Source organism: Triturus cristatus, chromosome 11, assembly GCF_964204655.1.
Source record: "Triturus cristatus chromosome 11, aTriCri1.1, whole genome shotgun sequence".
Taxonomy (NCBI): Eukaryota; Metazoa; Chordata; class Amphibia; order Caudata; family Salamandridae; genus Triturus; species Triturus cristatus.
The window spans coordinates 62,290,674-62,309,518 of NC_140594.1; the positions used below are offsets into that span (position 1 = coordinate 62,290,674).

The 18,845-nt window shown below is 44.5% G+C and overlaps 1 protein-coding gene and 1 long non-coding RNA gene across 7 annotated transcripts in view; one reads left to right on the forward strand and one right to left on the reverse strand.

Moving 5' to 3' along the window:
• Positions 1-1,981: 1,981 nt before the first annotated feature.
• LOC146783239 (uncharacterized) lies at positions 1,982-6,003 on the reverse strand. The gene is made up of 3 exons (XR_014970430.1): positions 5,948-6,003; positions 5,636-5,799; positions 1,982-5,052 (listed from the first exon to the last, which is right to left on the reverse strand). It is a non-coding gene; the product is annotated as an uncharacterized LOC146783239 (long non-coding RNA).
• Positions 6,004-6,763: 760 nt separating this feature from the next.
• PGAM5 (PGAM family member 5, mitochondrial serine/threonine protein phosphatase) overlaps positions 6,764-18,845 on the forward strand; it is a 175,490-nt gene continuing 163,408 nt past the window's right edge. For 4 of the 6 annotated variants that reach the window (XM_085633372.1, XM_085633371.1, XM_085633367.1 and 1 more), the window contains exons 1-5: positions 6,764-7,122; positions 10,902-10,961; positions 13,448-13,626; positions 15,496-15,621; positions 16,460-16,548. In XM_085633372.1, the coding sequence (XP_085489498.1) occupies positions 6,785-7,122; positions 10,902-10,961; positions 13,448-13,626; positions 15,496-15,621; positions 16,460-16,548 (792 nt within the window). In that variant the 5' untranslated portion in view covers positions 6,764-6,784. The remainder of the gene's footprint in view (positions 7,123-10,901; positions 10,962-13,447; positions 13,627-15,495; positions 15,622-16,459; positions 16,549-18,845) is intronic. The other 2 variants (XM_085633369.1, XM_085633370.1) reach the window with 1 other exon arrangement.

Sequence of the window (18,845 nt, forward strand, 5' to 3'; positions counted from 1 at the left end):
TCAGTCGGGCAGTCATAGATGTACAGTACAATTAAGTAGGACTTTCTTATGCGACACGTCTATTCAGCTCCAGTTCAACTGTAGGCGACACACAGGGCTCTCCCCTATACTTATTCCATTGCGACCACTTCTTATCCCATTTTTGGGGGGCACCCCCTCATCTTAAAAACCTCAGTTTCTGCAAGCATACATCTGTCCATTTCCTTAGCCCATATGGTGACGAATGGTGGGTCTGCGCCCCCCCAGCTTCTCGCTAGTTCTCGTTTAATCAATGTGTACCCCAGTGTTGTGAATTGCTGTTCAACTTCTGTGAGGTCAGTCGCCTCCCATATGTTTAATATACCCAATTGTGGCTTCAATACTATTTCTTTCCTTAAAGCTGCCTGCATATGGGTTGACGCTCTCTCCCATAGGGTACGTATCTTTGGGCAACTCCATATCATATGATAGAATGTAGCCTGTTGTCCGCATCCCCTCACAAAGAGATTATCTGGTCTAGCACCTATTTTCGCCAGAACTACCCCTGTGATGTACGATCGGTGAAGTACCCTATGCTGGATCAACCGAAATCTAAGGGTAATGGCCGCCTCTCGGGGGGACATGAGAGCCAACTGCCAGTCTTCATCATCTATCGGGCCTAGGTCGCCCTGCCATCGCTCTCTGAGCTTTGGAAAGGTGTTTGGTAGATTATTGCTTAGCTTCTTGTAAGTCAGGGATATCACCTTTGAAACGAGGGGCCCGTCCAACAAGCGGTCTTCTAGTGGGGACGAGTATGGTATATCTTTGAGGGACGGAAAAGCCGCCCGTATTGCATAACTGATTTGTAAATATCTGTATTGTTCCCCTTGGGCCAGGTGATATTGCCACTGAAGGTCTCCAAACGTAAGCATGGCTCCCTTCTTCACCAAATCTTTCACTGTGGAGACACCAATGAGGTCCCATTTGTCGAAACCGGGCTGATAGCATAGCATGCCCAACTTCTGGGTGTACCATAGCGGTGTCACCTGTGAAAGAACTCCCGCCCATCCCAGTCTAGCATTAGCTACGCACCATATCTCCAGTGTATGCTGGGTTGGTCCAAAAAATGTTCCCCTACTCTTCCTATCACTGGCGTATAGGGCCCCTAGATATCCAGAACAATCAGTTTGGTAGCGGTTGAGAGCATATGCTGGGTCGCCGGGTGAGCGATATATCCAATGGTTAACGGTCACCAGCTGCGCTGCCCAATAGTATAGTTGCAGGTCAGGGAGAGCCATGCCTCCATCATACCAACCTTTGGTCAGTTTCGTCAATGCTATCCTGGGGGCCTTCCCATCCCACAACAGTGTTCGGATTTCACCTTCAAGCGCCCTAAAGTATGAGTCTGGGACTCTATGTGGACAATTTTGGAGTATGTATAAAAAACGAGGAAGGGACAGCATTTTAAAGAGTGCAGCACGCCCCACCAATGTTAAACGCAGAGTTCTCCAGTGCTTCACGTCCGTTCGTAGCCGAGCCAAGGGGGGGGGGGGGGGGGGTCAGATTGGATCTGTAGAAGCAGATTGGGTCTGATGTAATGAAAACCCCGAGATATTGAAACCCCTCCTCTGCTACCGCCACCGTGCATTCAGCCGGGAGTCGGGGGACCTGTCCCTTCAGCATAAACAATACCGACTTGTACCAATTGATCGCATACCTACCAAAATTTGTGAAGATGTCAAGGACTACTCTTATTGATTTATACGGGGAGGCTAGGTATAACAGTATGTCGTCAGCATATAAGGAGATGCGGTCTTCTACTCCGTCCGCCCACCGCAACCCCCTCACCATCACATCCCTGCGAACCCAGGCCGCAAGGGGCTCCAGCAAAAGCGAAAATATCAGCGGAGAAAGCGGGCAGCCCTGCCTAGTACCTCTCAGCTGGAATGTTCGAGATGTATAACTATTAACCCTCACTTGTCCCAGCACCTCCGTGTATACAAGCTTTACCCACGCTATGAATTTCGGGCCCAGTCTCACCCTTTCCAGCACTTCAAATAGATACGGCCATTCTATGGAATCAAATGCCATCGAGGCGTCCAGGGATAACACCGCTGCATCCTCCTCAATGTAGTTCCTCCGGGCCATCACATTATTTAGACATCTTATATTGAGGGCCGTATTCCTTCCCGGCATAAAGCCAGATTGGTCCGGATGAATCAGTGATGTAATAACCGTCGCCAGTCTATTCGCCAGAACTTTTGCCAGCACTTTTGCCTCCACATTGATCAGTGAAATTGGCCGATAGGAGTCGCATTTATCTGCCGGTTTTCCCTGTTTGTGGATAACCACAATGGTGGCGAGCCTCTGGTCCAGTGGTAGTTTCCCAACCTTCAGACTGTCTTCATACATAGCTTTTAAGTGTGGCACCGTCAGAGAGGCGGTAACTTTCAGGAACTCCACTGGTATGCCATTTGGCCCCATGGCCTTACCGGATTAAATTTGCCCTATGGCCTTGCTTATTTCTTCGACCGAGAGGTCTGCCTCCAAAGACGTCCTTTCTGCTTCCGTGAGGCTCGGTATAGTACTGTCACGGAGGAGCTGACGGGACTCTTCGGCCATGTATTGGGACGAGGGGGAGTAGACCCTCTCCAAATGAGCAGCGAATTCCTCAGCTATGTCATACGGATGCAGTACTGTTGCACCCTCTGGAGTCGTCAACGCATGTACCCATCTAGAACCCTGTTCTCGCCTCTCCAGCCACGCCAGTGTCCTACCAGCTCTATCACCTAGTTCATAGAGTCTATGTTTGGTGGCACGGTCCTTGGCCATCATGTGTTCTCTGGTTTTGATCCTATATTCATCTTGCTTCATTAAGAGCCTATGGCTCGTCTCCATTGAGGGATTTTGTGAATGTTCTTGTTCCAATTCAAGGATGTCCGACTCAACCTGGGTCAGGAGCTCACGTTTTTTAGCTAGATAGCCCGTTTTTAATGACAAAGCTTGCCCCTTCAAAACCACTTTGTAAGCTTCCCAGATTGTTTGCGCCGAATCGACCGAGCCTACATTTTCGGTGAAATAATTCGATGATTGCGTACGTAGCTCTTCCCTAATATCTGGTATATGTAAGAGCCACGGGTTAAGAATGATAGTAGTGCGTGCCTGTCTCTCCCAATGTGTATATTCCACCCAGACAGGGGAGTGGTCTGATATGCCTCTGGGTAAGACTTTATACTGGGCGAAGTCACCAACCGAGGACACATGTGTAAGAAAGTAATCAATGTGTGAGAGACTCTGGTGGACATTAGAAAAATATGTGAATTGTTTGCAAATGGGTTGAAGCTCTCGACCCACATCCCTCAACCCCATAGCCGATGTGAAATCAGCCATGTGAGCACTATAGGTGGCTCTAGACCTCGGTGGGCGACGATCTATAGTATCGTCCATCGTCATGTTGTAGTCTCTTCCCATGATCAGTGTGCCCTCTCGGAGTCCCGCCAACCTACCTCCCAGGTCCTCTAATGCCGTCCTACCCAGAGCGGGCGGCAGATATACTGAGAGTATATTGATGTCCCTTCCATCCCACTGGGCCTCTACCCCCGCAAATCGCCCCCCCCCGGTCTGTCCATGTCTTGTGAACAATGAGAGGTACACTCTTCCTAACCAGTACAGACGTTCCCCTCGAACCCGTGGTGTAGTCCGCATGGGCCAGAAGTGTGTATCCCCACCTGGTGAGGGCCTTGGATTTCTGACCCACAAGATGCGTTTCTTGCAATAAGACCACATCCGGTGAATGGCGTTTTAAATACTGTTGCACTATTCCTCTCTTAATTTTGTCACCAACACCATTGACATTCCAGGTCAATACCGAAAGCACTCTATCTCCCCCCATATACTCCCCTCATAGCAATTCCATATCTACGGAGTATCGTATTCGGATACAAAATCTGTACCTGCCCACCCAACAACTTAGATCCTGTGTACCACGTGGCTATTTTGCACAATTTAATCTGTGAATTGTATTGCAAACCAATTAAACCGTCAACACATAAACGTCCCCAACTTCTTAACCTTGTGGTTCCCTCCCCCCTCCCTGCCTCCCTGCCCGTGGATCTAAAACTACCCACTCCCGAACATGGCAGAGTGCCTCTCTCCCCCCCAGAAATGCTCAAGATGCACAAGGTTGGTCAGCCCACCTCCCCGCTGAAACAGATCACAAAGGTTGTACATTCAGCCATCCACTTATGTCAAATAGCCCATTGTTCTCCCAATCACCTTCGATTAACCCAACCATCTGGGCCAGGGCAGCCCTATCCCCACTCCAATGTCAGGCATCGATAATCAAATTAAATCTTGTCACCCCCCCCCCATACTTGCACTTTCAACAGCGTGTCAGTCCTCCACAGTAGCGATAGGAGTTCTTCAGCCTTTTTCCGTGATCTGGCTGCCCTTCGCCGCCGAGCCAGTGCCTCGCACCTCCGCCGCAGCGCTTCTCTGCAAGCCAGGTCTACTCGCTCGCTCTCGTCTTTGCCCACCCACTCTTTTCCAGCCTTCCATCCAGTCCCAGACAGCCTCCGGCGAATCAAAAAAACATGTTTTCCCATCCGATTCCACCCTTAGCTTTGCTGGGAAAAGCATTGCGTATTTCACTTCTCGGTCCCGCAATTCCCTCTTTACCACCTGGAAACTGCGGCGCTGGGCCTGGACTTTGGCCGTAAAGTCGGGGAAGAATGTTACCTCATAGTTCTCTATTTTTAGTGGTGGACTAGATCGAGCAGTCTGCAGGATAATATATCTATCCCGAAAGTTAAATACCCGGGCGATGAGTGGCCTCGGGGGTGCTCCCGGCTTTGGCCTGCCACCTGGCACTCTGTGGGCTCTTTCAATGGAGAAGTAGCTGGACAAAGTTTTGGGTTTGAGGTGTTTCGTGATCAAGTCCTCCATGTAGAGGTCCGCTGCTGGTCCCTCCGCCCGCTCCGGAATGCCTAGGATGCGGATGTTATTACGACGCGCCCTGCCTTCATAGTCATCAAGTTGCTACGCCATCCTCTCCTGACTCTTTCGCAATTCCACCATCTGGGCCTGAAGCTCAGCCTAGAAAACATTTGATTAATTTTCAGTACTCAATTAAAGAATCACAAACTCATTTCGTATTAATCCAAATTTGTTTATCTAATATTAATTTGTTCTGCATTAGCATTTAGGTGCTACAGATAACATAATTCGGTTTATTTCTAGAAGAAAATCAAATATTGGAACATAAGCATAGATTTATAAATGCACTTGATAGTTAAACTGTCCAACCCACAGCAATGATCAAACCATCAGATGGAATAACTTCCCGAAAATCAAAGAAACTCAAGGTAAACCATGGAACTCTTCATCAGCTCAACGTAGACCCAACGCCACAGAAGATCAGCCCAGTGAACCACCCCCCTTGGGCGGATGAGGGTCTCTATACCCTTTTTCCCCGCTTACTTCAGATCAATATGCAACAATTTTAGGGGTAGAAACTGTTCTGATTGGTCAGTCCAATTCAATTTGCAAGTTAAAAAAAATTACCCAGGACCAACTGGTTTTCCATGAGACTTGGCATGGCAAAACGTCCTGTATCCTTTGGTTCACAGGCGAAAGTTCCGAAGTAATAACAAGCCATTGTCCCCTTGGTTGTTCATACCGTTCATCACTTGGCAACCCTCCATGCTCCTATCCTTGACAAGGAACACGACGGTGCGGGAGCTGAGGTCACTTGGAGATCTCCAGAGCCATCCGATTCTGCGCAGTAGTCATCGCGCTCACATGACGGCGGTACCATAGGAGCTCCATCTTAAGTATTGCAGCCTAGCAGGCCCGAATGCCAATTTAAGCAAAAACAGACATAACAGTAATTAGAATAGAAATGACGATTCTAATGTTTAATCCCACTCTAATCCCAATGTATATTAGTATTTTCCTAGCTTGTAGCAACATTTAAAGCAATAATACTCACCATCCTGCATTGCTGAAAGCACAAACCATCACAAAAGCAACATGAATCATGCAATTCTCTGTTTCACCACAATCTAAAGTTAGTCTGCGTACCACAGTTAATTAATTTAGTTGTTCTGCCATGCAATTACCATTTTAGTCCCACGTGTATCTTGTGTTTATCAAGGTGTAAGGGTTGGTTAATGGTTCTCACTTCAAACTAATTAGTACGAGTTAATTTTTAGAATGATTACGTAATTAATTTCATGCAAATAGAGGAGGTATACAAAATGTTGTTTTACCTGCTCCATCAATATGCACAACCTTGATAATAAAATGTTCATGCTTTCATATAAGAGCATTGTTTTATCTGTGGGTGTTCATATCATTGACACCTATCAGGCATTCAAGCATGAATGCACATTTAAAGGTTACATAAATATGGAAATACACTAGTTTCAACTTCACTTATTTACAAAACCCAAAATAAATATGGATAAAATACAGATAACATTAGCAAAAAATAAATATGGATAAATACAGATGGAAATGTCTAAAAAATAAATACCATAAAACTGGAACCCCTAATTGTAAAGCACGTGTTAGCCTTCTATTTCAGTAGTCTTGCAGCAGTTTCAATATATTTTTGGAGCTTCTCATTGCCCAAAAGGATGTAATTTCCGATAGCTATCTCTTTTCGTGCACTTCGTTGCTTGTTTTTTTTACTCACGAGAAAGTGTCACATTTGGCAGATGAATGTCACTCATAAGTAAACTGAAAACATACAAATGTCACACACAAGCACTCTGAAAACTTGGCAGGTTTGGTTGCCCCTCCCTTTGTCCTCTATTTGCTCCCAATGTCCTCTTTCTGCCTCCATGCTCGCCGATGCTTCCGGGTGCAGCAGTCCCTTCTCTCTTTCCATGTCGCCGGCTCCATACGCAGGGGCTGCCGCGACGCTGCCAGGTCTCCGGTAGTTTGTTACTGCGAGCGCTCTGTCACACCTCGAGATCCCCGAGCAATGTCGTTCCGCCGCGCGCTGCGCCTTGCCTGTGGCCTGGCCGGGGGTTCGGCGGCGCTGCTCACCGCCGTGGCCGTGGTGAAGAAGCCGTGGGCTGCGGATGCCGAACCGGCACCACCCACCCCGAAAGCCCCGGAGCCTCCAGGAAGAGGAGGCTGGGATAACAACTGGGACAGGTGAGCGCAGCTTCCGTCGGGGCGACCTTTGATGACGTTTAAACTGCATGTACTGACGTCATGCATGCATCATGACGTAAGCAGGCATGGAAGTAGGTAGAAGTCTTGTGAAGTGTAGTCGTTTGGGGATGGGCACTACTTAAGCAGGCATAACCCTGTTTTTTTTTAGGGTACCGTATCACATCCTGAAAAATGTTAGGAATTCAAACCGAAATCCTGTAATATTCGAGGGCATCTTTAAGCCATCATTTTTTTCTAAAATGTCATCGCATTTTAAGACTTTACTCACGATAATCAATTTATTGTGGAAAATATAAAAGTAGTCCTGAATTCGGCAGACATTGTTTATGAGATTACGAACTATGAGGCAAGTTTGTAAGCTGCGTTCTCACACAGCTGCTGAACGTTTGAATTGCAAACTAGGGTTACACAGAGGTATTTGTGGGAAATGTATTCACATATTAAGACACAAGGGGAATCTTAAGGTAATGAGTTAAGTGTATTTGCTTTATGTTTGAAAATGTCTAGTCGTAAAGCAAATTGATATTTTGTGGGCACTGCCTATTTGAGTTTTCTTATTAAAATGTGTATATTCTATAAGACACACCCTTTAATACTACAGATTTTTTAAAAGGTTTGCTTTGCTCGGTTAATTTTGCATAGTGATCAAAATAAAGGGTTCTGAGTGGGGAGGTACAGTATTTCTGAACTAGTCTGTGGTGGTTTGTAAACTGCTTTGGTTATATGACGGAATAATGGGTTCTTAGTGTGAGGATTATTTTTGGGAAACTATTACTTTGTCTAAATAGAGTAGACGTATCACTAAAAGATTCCTTGTGTAGCTAAATTCGTAAACCATGCTATGTAATGGTGCCTAGGGAATTATTTGTTGCTGTAGTTGAAGAAAATTCCAAGTCGCTCATACTAAGTTTTGGGACCCTTTTTAACCAGATCAACTATTCCATCTCGTGTGCGCCAACTTGACAAAGCAAGCATGTGTGTAAGAAGGAACTGTCCAGCAAGAAACACAGAGTTGGGACAAACTGTGTTACCCACATAGTGTCCACCGTCGTTCTTTGTATGTGTCGGAGCGTCTAGTTTACCCGGAGACTTGAGTTTAGCTCACCAGCCTCTTAAGAAACGAGCCTAAAAATAAATGGGGTATTTTCAAAGTTCATGCAATAGTTATTGCACTAGATCATTTACGCCTTGTGACGGGAACTCTGTTGCACCGTGGAGAATCGATTGCCTGCTATACAATTCTTACTGATTCTCATCACATCTGCAAACAACTCGTCATTAGGCCTGGAAGTGATCAAGGGAGGGCTCACATGGCACAGCGGAAAGGAATTGACTTGCTTTCTTCCCTTACTTTGAGGACTGGGCTGGCTGCACAGAGTGGGGGAGGGTCTTTGTTCCCGTCGGCTGCTGAGATGTAATCGACCATGTCTCTTGTGTGCCTTCAGGCAGTTATTTTTGTTTTCTTTTCTTTACAAGCACAATAAAAGAAACCATGTGGCCTGCTCTTAAAATCCACATCGTAAACGACGTGCTACAGAATCACTATGGAGGTTCATTAGGTTAAATTGAAAAGTAAAAATAGAAAATACCCATCTCATTTGGAGTTGCAAGGTCGTGATTCTGTTTTTTCCACATTGTTGGTACAGTGACCATGGAAGATAATCTCTATCACTGGAATATATCTGCCAAAAGAACCCGTATCTAATGCAGTCTAAAAAAAAACCCAGTAATGCGCCATGGGCTCGATGGGGGATATTTCTAATGATGTATGTAAAGGTGATGCCCAGGACCCGATCTCGGTGACGTCAATGAAAGGGTCTCTGTTCTCTCTTAGACGTGTGGAGGGCCAATTCTGACTTTTTTATTTTTTATTTTATTTTTTTCAAATGTGAATATGACCGTTCGAAGTGGAGAACAGCTGGTGTTGCTCAATAATATATTACAGTAAACATGACATCACACAAATTGAATTTCCACATAATAAATAATTGGGGACAACGTTACATATTTGAATGACCGTGTGCTAATAGGTTCTTGCTCTGCCTCAACTTGTGACCTATAGGTTACACTCGTTTTCGGGATCCAGTACATTTACACATGTCATGTTATCAAAATGCCAGATGAAAACTACAGCACCAGACCCGTCAAACAACGTTTCAGAATGCCCTTTTTGTGCACAAAACTCTTTAAGTCAACCTGCAGCATGCCCGTGGAAGTTACAAGCACAGGTTCATTGAAGTTACATTCCAGCATGTCCAGGACAAATGCTATCACAAGTCTCTTGAAGTAATATTCCCGCATGCATGTTAACATCACCAGTTCATTCAAGTAACATCCGCAACATACCTATGAGTTACCACTACAAGTCAGGATTACTACCTGCTGTATGCTTGCAGCAATAATATGTTACTTAAAGTAACATTCCAGCATGCGTGTTACCAGTACAAGTCAGTTGAAGTCACACATACAGCATACCTCTGGTATTTGTCAGTATAACTTCTTGAAGTAACGCCTGCAGTAAACCCAAAGCAGTTGCCCGCACACATCCTTTGAAGTAGCATTGCAGCGTGCCCTACCCCTACGTTTTTTAGTAACATCTGCAAAATGTCCATCACAGTTGCTGACCAAGACTTTTGAAATAACATTCCCGCATACCCACACATGCCTGTGACCTGCACAAGTCCCTTGACTTAAGACATCTAGAACCAGCAGCGTCTTGGCATAATGTCTCCAGCATGCCCATGACCGATATCTCTTTCGAATGACCAAGTCAAAGGAGAGGGAATGAGGGCCATAACTTGCCTTTAACATTGTAACATAATATCAAACCCCCATTCTTCCTTTTTAAGAGTCACACATTCTGTCTACATCTACCAGAACTTGATGACACACTGACTCCAAGCCCGCTACTGTGTGTGTTGTGCTTACCCTTCTGACCACCTGCAAACCCCAGCCAGCCTTTGGCTTCCCAATCATCAGTTGGCCTCAAGAAAGTCAAGATTGGAAACACTCAGAGCCAATCTTGAACCACCTGGCCGCTGGGCCCAATTTCACGTGCTGCTTTCCCAGGTTGACTTAATTGAATAGTACCAGTCTTTTAGTGGCTGATTACGTACCGAAGACATATGGACTCCGCAGATGTCAGCTCGTCTGCCTGCTTTACACATTGTTACCCTTCCCTTCATTGAGCTCTGAGGAAGCAACTGACTGATGGTACTTTGCAAAAAAACAAAGTGTTTTGCTATGTTTTAATGGGGAAAAGGCGTTGAAAAGATTAACTGTTTTTAATACAGCAGAATTCCTAATCCAACCACATGGAAAGCAAAAGGAGAGACACTTATAATGCAGCTTACCTACTTAAATTTGCATAGAATTGATCAGTATATTCTGGCAAATTCTACCAGTTTGTCCACTAAACTCTACCTATCATGTCAGACAGTGTTATTCAACTTCAGGTCCTGTTTATTCTGACCAAGCAAGACTTCTTTTGAAAGGGACGCTGCAATCCTCCCTGAGCCTGTAGTGTTGGTTCAGAGAAGTAATACATTACCTTCGTTTTTACTCCTTTGTTGTGTTGTAATTTTGTTAGTGGGTATGTTGCTGTTTCTTTTAACAGAGTATTTCCTTTCCCATTTGAGGATGGTGGCTTCTTGTTGTTGGACTATCAACACCTCCTTCCCACTTGGGCTAGAACCTGTGCTTCTTGCTGCCTGTTTTCCCTCCTGCCGGTCTCTGTTATCCCTCTTTCTCTCTTCCAGGTTTGCCACTCAAACTACCGGCTCTAGTACAGACACCCCCGATGCAGCGATTTGGGGCTTGTAAGTAAATTTTATGGCTTCCTTCTTAAAAGGGGTGAATTTCACTAAATAGAAGGGAAGCTTGCTGCTCTCTCCCGTTGAGGGGAATGCCTTGTTTTATAGGTGGAAGCCTGGAGGAGAGGAGAGTGAAAGTTGGGTGCCTAGACCCAGTTATTGTAATTATGGCAGTGGTTTACACCGAAGGCATCTGTAATAGAATCATTAACCTTATAGTGATCAGCGAGGGTAATGTGATGTTGACACACGTCATCCATCCTTCACCCCTTGGTTGAAAAAGAAAGTTGAAAGTGGCTTTCATCTAGAAAAGATATTCCAGCGGACAAGGTCAAAGTTTATTTAGCTGTGGAAATAGAAGATGAAAGACTACCATTGTTGAGCATTGCAAAGGCTAGCCACAGTGTGATTAATGTACATTATACTACTATATTCTCCAGAGTAACCCTTTCTAGACTCTTTCCTCTTTGGCTCACCCCAAACTTCATGTTACTGCTATAATCTATCAAACAATGCTTTCTAAATTCTTCCGTCATGTATCCCTCCTTTGACTCATCCGAAACCTCATTTTACTACTATGATCGTCCTAATCCCTTTCTAGAGACTCTCCCCTCCTCCATCTCTTCTACTAATCCCAAACTTCATTTTACTACTATGATCTCCCAAATGCCACTTTCTAGACTCTTCCCTCTTCTGTCTCCCACTATCCATTTCAATTCAGCTAACAGACTCGCATGCCCACCGCTCAGATTAACTCTTGTTTCCCTATAATAATCCAACACTAATCCCTTTTGGGTTCCAGATTAGCATGCTACTCACCGAAAAGCACTTCAACGCCTCGTCAGGGGTAGTATGCGCTATTTAAATACAATTACATTGGATTGCTGTCCACATCCTCAAACTGGTAACAGTAGTTTAGCAGATTGCCCACATGCAGCTGACATGTTTGCTCAACTTGCTACTAATCGTTTGGTATCTTGCATGTCTTTCATCCTTCTAAATGGATTAAAATTAGTAATTTTGTGGTAGTGATAATATTTTTATGACTAATTTAAAGCTTCCCTACCCTGTTCATTACAGTGCTGAAAAAATACTATGTCTGGCATATAATCTTCCATCGGCCATTCCAGGTTCTCTGTGACATAACCATCATTAATAATTGATTCCAATTATTTTGACCACGTTCCTCCAGAAAGAATCTGTGTATCTTTCAGTTGTTTCACTTCAGAAAAAAGCTTCTTCTAGGGCCCAAAAGAGGGGCTTCAGGTTTTCTAATCTGCTTCTCTCAAGTGACGGAGCTTTTATGGGTATTTCTGCCTCTGTTAATGGTAAGGGAATATGTTTTTAAGTGTAGACCTTCTGAACATGCTGGCCAAGGTGCCACAATGTAAGATTTCGTTCATGGAAGTATAAGAAACAGAACGTCACTCGAACCTTAGCTCATAGTGCACACAGATGTGGAATCTCTTTGGGGTTCAAGTATCTTGATTTTCTTAGCCTAATGCTAGAAAGTAGGTTGTGGAAAACCGAAATTGTGTGTTTTTATGGCATACTGCCTGTTACAGCAGTGGGAACTTCCTTTCAAACCCAACTTCACCTTGTAGAACTCTGTATTTTAGTCTTTGAAGCTGCAGTTCAGTTTGTGGGAGGGAACAAGGGTCAAACTTTAAGTGGCTGAATACCTGCAGGTTTTGTAAATCATCGAAAGGCACTTATTTAATGTATGAAAGTTGTTCCTAAGTGGGCAAAATCCGTGGCAGCTGTATCCTTCGGGTATTGTCAATGTCCGAATTTGAGCCACCTGTGGTTCCCATCCCGAACCTCTCAGCAGCCCCTAGTCCATGCCAATATTTGTTTTTCAAGTTCCTAGACGTGATGCAGTTTTCAAAGAATGACATTCAAGAAAATCTACCTTAAGGACTCCACTAATAGCGAGCTCTTCATGACGGAAGCCATAGGCCTGCCATGGTGTTGGTGGACTATGCCATGAGATAGCAGCAGTATGGAGGATGACAGCCAGTATGAAGAGCAGCGGGTCTAGCTTTGTATAGAGGGGGGCCATTAAATAAGAGTGCTTAAATCCTTTGTTGGTGTAGAAGAGCTTCAGTTTGCTATCTTAGGCTTATCCCAGAAGGACTTCCAAAAGGGATGCCTATGTAGAAGTATGTGGAAGAAAGTGTAATGTAAGTGCATTTTCAGGCCTGTAGTGCTACTGAGGAAGAGGCTTTTTGAGATGAGAGCAATGTGTCAGGTCTAACAAGGTAGTCTGCGACCTCTGCGCCTTACTCTTGAGTGCCAGCCTCTTATGATGATAGAAAAGTTGTAGAGAGGCTGTGCCAATCCGTTTTATGATACCAGTGAGGAGGACTGTGGGCCTGCCTTCAAAAGATGGAGACAAGTTCACAAAACAGAGCGTAGAATAAACATTTTCAAGTGGTCTCTTTGTCTAATCGATAATGTGTTGTCCTAAACATAGTGCCTTTATTTTTCAGGCGTGAGCCTCTGTCGCTCATAAAACTGCGGAAGAGAAATGAGGAAACTGGAGAGGAGGAGCTGGCATCAAAACTCAACAAGCACAAGGCCAAAGCAACCAGACATATTTTTCTCGTCCGTCACTCCCAGTACAACCTGGATGGACGTGCTGATACAGACCGGACCCTAACCCTGCTAGGTGAGTTTGGCAAGTTTTGAGGCCTGATGAAAGGAAGCATCAGACCTACTTGATTTTCATCCGGTATAGACACCAACACTTGCGGCAGCTTTTAAGTGTCTTTTTGTTGTATAGAAGCACATTTGTAAAAGGTAGCACAGGTGCATCTCATTCCTGCCAGCATATTTCCTTGCTTTTGAATCATGCTTGGTCACTTTAAATACGGGAAGGTTTGAGGATTGATATAAGCAGGGCTTTGTCTGAGGCGCTAAATGAAAAAGGCTTGCAGGTAGCTGGTTTCATTATGAACCTGCTCCTTCCTCAAGCCAGCAGATGGCTCCTACCCGCTTCCTCTATTGACCTTGTTATATTTTAATGTTCTTTTCTGCTTTTTTTCTGGCAGGCTAGTGACACTTTTTCCCCTCAATTAGGATGAGATGGAAGGGGTAATGAGCCGAGAGTCTTTGCACGCTTCTACGTAACTGTGGTATCAAATAGAACAAAGTTAAGGCGTTTGTACCAACCTGCAAACTTTTGTATGTTTTAAAGTTATAATTCACAAAGCATCCATTGAATACATCGGGCTATAATTAACGACACTATTAGGATCCAAGTTTCGCAAACATTATTTTTTAGAAATGGTTTCTTCTTTAGGGTTGTTCAAGCGGTAACAGAGCACTATATTGTACGCTAAATGCCCCTTGCGTGAGCACAGCTGGTGATGTTATTGCTTTGGGATTAATGGCGTGCTAAGCCACCCCGAGATCTGCATTACATCCGTTCGCTTATCATCAGCTGTCACAATCTCTAATTAAAAAGGATAACTGTATGAAGCTTGATTTGCGTTATTAGTAAGAAGGTTCTTAACCACTGATGCTCTAAACACAGCCTGCTGACTCTAAACGTAGGGCAAGGCCTGCGAGGTGCAAATCTGAGTACTGAAGGGAACAAAGAGGTTATTGATTATGGGGACTAAGCAGTCCAGCAACAGCACACAGTCTTTCCCAATGGAAGTGCTTTCAGTGCACACTGAATTTTTACTGTTCACTCTGTTTTAGTTCTCTGCGGTCTGCTTGTGTCTTACTAATTTTAGTCAGAACCACTTCCATAAAGGGGAATTTTCCCCTCTGCATTTCAGGAATGTCATTTCTTTATGTGGTAAATGTTGGGAGAGGAAACCTAGTCCATATTGATGCAATTCTGCCACAGTGGGCATTGATGGTTTACGTTTTGGTAATTTATAATGCGTGGTACCCGGTTTGTAATCCAGCAGATATAGGCATTTCCAGCAATTGTTTCAGCTAAGAAATTATTTGGAAATTAAGTGGCCCCCATGCCCCTTTCCAACCTGGTCTTCTAGTTTGCATTCTTTTTATATGTTCAGTGTCTTTTCACCATTTCAACCTATTGACTTTTCTTTCTGTGTGCCTTTATTTCAGTAAACTTGCATACAAACGATGTCACTTAACATACTGCTTCCTGCGCTATACAATACCCTACGGCCATATTTGTGACTGTGAATTGAAAATGTCATGATGTATAAACTTTAAAGAAAAATTATGTCCCAAAATGCGGATGTTGAAGCATTTAAATATATATATATTTTTTTTGCAAACCTTTAATGCCTAAAGGTGCAACATGCCAACCGTTAATGTCCTGCTGTTTAGGTCCTCTCGCTTTTACGGTAGTAACTAGTGAATTAAACTGCCAAAATGCCCCAGCACCGACCCATTGTACTGGTTGAAATGAGGAAAAAGATGGAAAAACGTAAACGTTTTATTTGGTGTCTGTACTGGGTGACCCAGCATATTCAGGCCCTTGAATTCTGAGCCTCTTCCCGTGCCTTTGGACCAGTGACAATGTTCATGTGGTTTTGTTTTTCTTTGTCAGGTCGTGAGCAGGCTGAATTGACAGGCCAAAGACTGGCCTGTATGGGATTTAAATATGACCAGATAGTACACTCCTCCATGACTAGAGCAGCAGAGACTACGGAGATAATCAGCAAGTACCTGCCAGGTAAGTTCTGCGAGGTACAAAATACTGTTTTTATCACCTGTGCTTAGTTGTAGTTTGGTGAAGGGCAGCCCAGCTGTTGTAAGTGGGTTCATGAGCACTTCATAGAAGCACAGCAGCCATAGCGACTGACTCCGGAGTGCGCTGCTCACGGTTCGATCTCCGGCAGTAGCTCGGCTCAGCATCATGTGACTGGGCAATAGCTCACTTAATCTCCCCGACGGCCCCCAGCGCCTGGATACCCTTAGGGGTGATAAGTTCGCACTTTACAAATGTAGTATTATTATTATTATTATTATTAATATAGTAGGCAGGATAGATCAATGGATGGTCAGGATCAGCAAAGCCGTTACATGAGCACTTAGTCTTTTCAGATGAGGGTTTACTGGCAAAGAGAGCAGGTGCCGAGGGTTATAGCACTTCACCTTTATGACTAGATGCCTCTGCTACCAACCACTTCAGATGAGAGTTCCTGTCCCATCAATGGTAAAACTGAAGGAGGCCAATCAGAGCTCGCAGAACTTTATCTATAAATCCTGTGTTCTGTATTAACTGAAGCATTTTTATGTAAATGTTTGAGCCAGACAGACCTCATTCTGCAAAGAGATAGAGGTGAGCATGGATACAGGTGGCCAGCCTTGGAAAACCACCCTGGCTTGTAGTTGGAATTGGTGAAGGGGATTGATTTGGGGGGGTTTGCTTCGATGTGTGTGCCGATCCAAGGATGGTGTGTGACAAATCAGAACCTTGCAGCTATCGCATCCATGCTGTGAGCTACAAAAGCGTACTAATTTTAAAGGACATAACTATCCACTCGATGTGCTTTTTGTGTTTACTTCAGGGGTGAAGAAGACCAGCACAGACCTGCTGAGAGAGGGTGCCCCAATTCCACCAGACCCCCCTATTTCTCATTGGAAACCAGACGCTGTGGTAAGGATTGCTTCTCTGTGTTCCCTCCCCTCCTTGCTTTGCATGTTGAGTTTGTCTGTTTTTGTAAAGCACCCATACATTCTTCTGTGGTTTACGGTTGCTTTACCACTTCCACGTCATACATCAAACTTCCCAAAGCATTTTTTGTTTAATTTGCATATGTTTATTAGCTACAAAACCACACTGGACAAAACAGTGCAACACATCTGGGTATTCATTATTGTTATAGCTGCTGCTCAGCCAGTGTGAATGTGCTGTGGAATGTTGGTGTGCATGGTGATGTAATGGAATGTGAGGATGCCTGGATGTGGAGAGTGTCAGTTGGTGGATGGGCTGAGCAGCAGGAAGGCTTCTCCTGGTGAGGCTCTACTTTACATCATAACAAATTATCCTGAATAAACCTACTTAATGCTTACATGGACTACGAAGCATCCTTCTTCATTACCACATATGTTGGCGACGATTTGAAAAGATCTACATGTGCAAGTGGACTGAAAAAGGAACAGACTGAGAGAAGAAAATAAATGTAATGATCCTTTGAAACTTTTAAAAGAACCTGCCTGAGCAGATCATATGCAACCTAAGATCGAAGAGTGAAAACTGAAGTAACTCCTTGATGTAGAACTATATTTAGAAATACAGTGTAACATGTGTCGCAGCTTTTTGGCAGCCCTGAGCCCCACCAGTGACCAAGAAACCGGTCGGCCCCAACTTGGGCGTGCCAGATCCTGGGGTGTGTTCATGTTTTTTGTAAATGTGAGCCTGTGCTCCCACGTGTGAGCTCTGCATCGCTCTGCCGCAACAGCAGCATGGGAGGACCTGCTGTGATTTATAAAACCCTATGTTACCATTGATGCTGAGTTTCTAACCTTATGTGTTAGTTTAGGCTACTGGATTGTAGCCAGCGTGCTGGCTGTGTCCGTGGCACAAGAGTATTTCATCGACAATTTTGTGAAATTGGCAAGGGCAGCATGTGGAGAGCATCTGGTGGAGAGCGTCATGTGAAGTGCTCCATGTAAAGAGTGACTGGTGAAGAGCGACACTTTTTAAATGGAGAGCGCTAGAAAGTAGGAAGTTGCCACACTCCCTAGCGTCATTTTAAATTGGTAGTGTCTGTGTTATGTAGATATCTATTCACTACTTGAGTACCGCTGCGCCAAGTTTTTTTTGTTTGTTTTTAAACTCAACGGTTTTGTAAGCTCACCTGTTTTTAATTGTTTGTCTCATGCGCTGTGTATCCAGTGTGAGCCTGCACTTCTACAGTTCACTGTGTGTGATGAGCCCTTGCGCTGTAATGTGCGTGCTTCAGGTCACCCGGCACTCCTCACGTCTACGTGCCGCCATTTTCGTTTGTTAGGGGGCAAAACCATGACTCTAGTCAGTGTGGATCCTGCGGAGAGAGGCTGTTTGGCTGTAATGACTCTTGCCAGTGTGGATCCTGCGCAGAGAGGCTGTTTGACGGTGACAAGTTTTCACACCCACGACTACATGAGCATTGTCACCGCAGCTTTTCTGCTGTCTCTAAAACACCTGTTTTACTTGTCTTCTCTGCTCACTGGAAAGTCATGAGTACCCGACGCAAACTGTGTTCTGAAGTCGCCAGTACTCGACTCACACTGCTGTTCTACTTTGTGAGGTGAGCCCGTGTTGATCTTTGGCGCTTTTAACCCAAACTGATTACTGCTCTGACTACTTTTTCCTGTAGTTTCATCATTCGTCTGTGGCTATGTTCCTGGGAGATTTCTGCAGTTGAACCTACTCTCCTCCTTGGGATATTTTATTGTACCTGCTACTGTGGAACATTTTGAGGATCTTTTCAGTGTTTCTGTACACTCAGGTGAGCGGTCGCTCACCGGAGGCTGCAACTTGCCCTTTCACAATGTTATATCTTCAATATCTTATTTTGCCCTACTGTGGTTTTGATAGTATCTTTGGTGTCTGATTGTCAAAGGTTTAATGATTTACCATTGTGTTTTTTTGTAAGTTTTGCAGAGGTCTTGAATGTGCTCTGTGTGCGTAGATTATGTTCAGTGCTTGTTAATATGCTGACCTGGGTTTTACGTTGGTTTTTTTATGGGTACTTATCCCATTATTTTTTTTATGGTGTGCTGTGAGATGATCGCTTTAGAGCATGCCTTTTGACATGTGGGATGGTGCAGTATTACCGCCCACCCTTGTGATAGTTTTGGTGTCTCCCACTCTCGTGTGGTTGTGGGTTGCTGCAGAAATACCACCCATCGTAGTGCAGATTGTTGAAGAGTGTTTTTCCTAGAGATTTCTGTTTTCCCTTACTACTT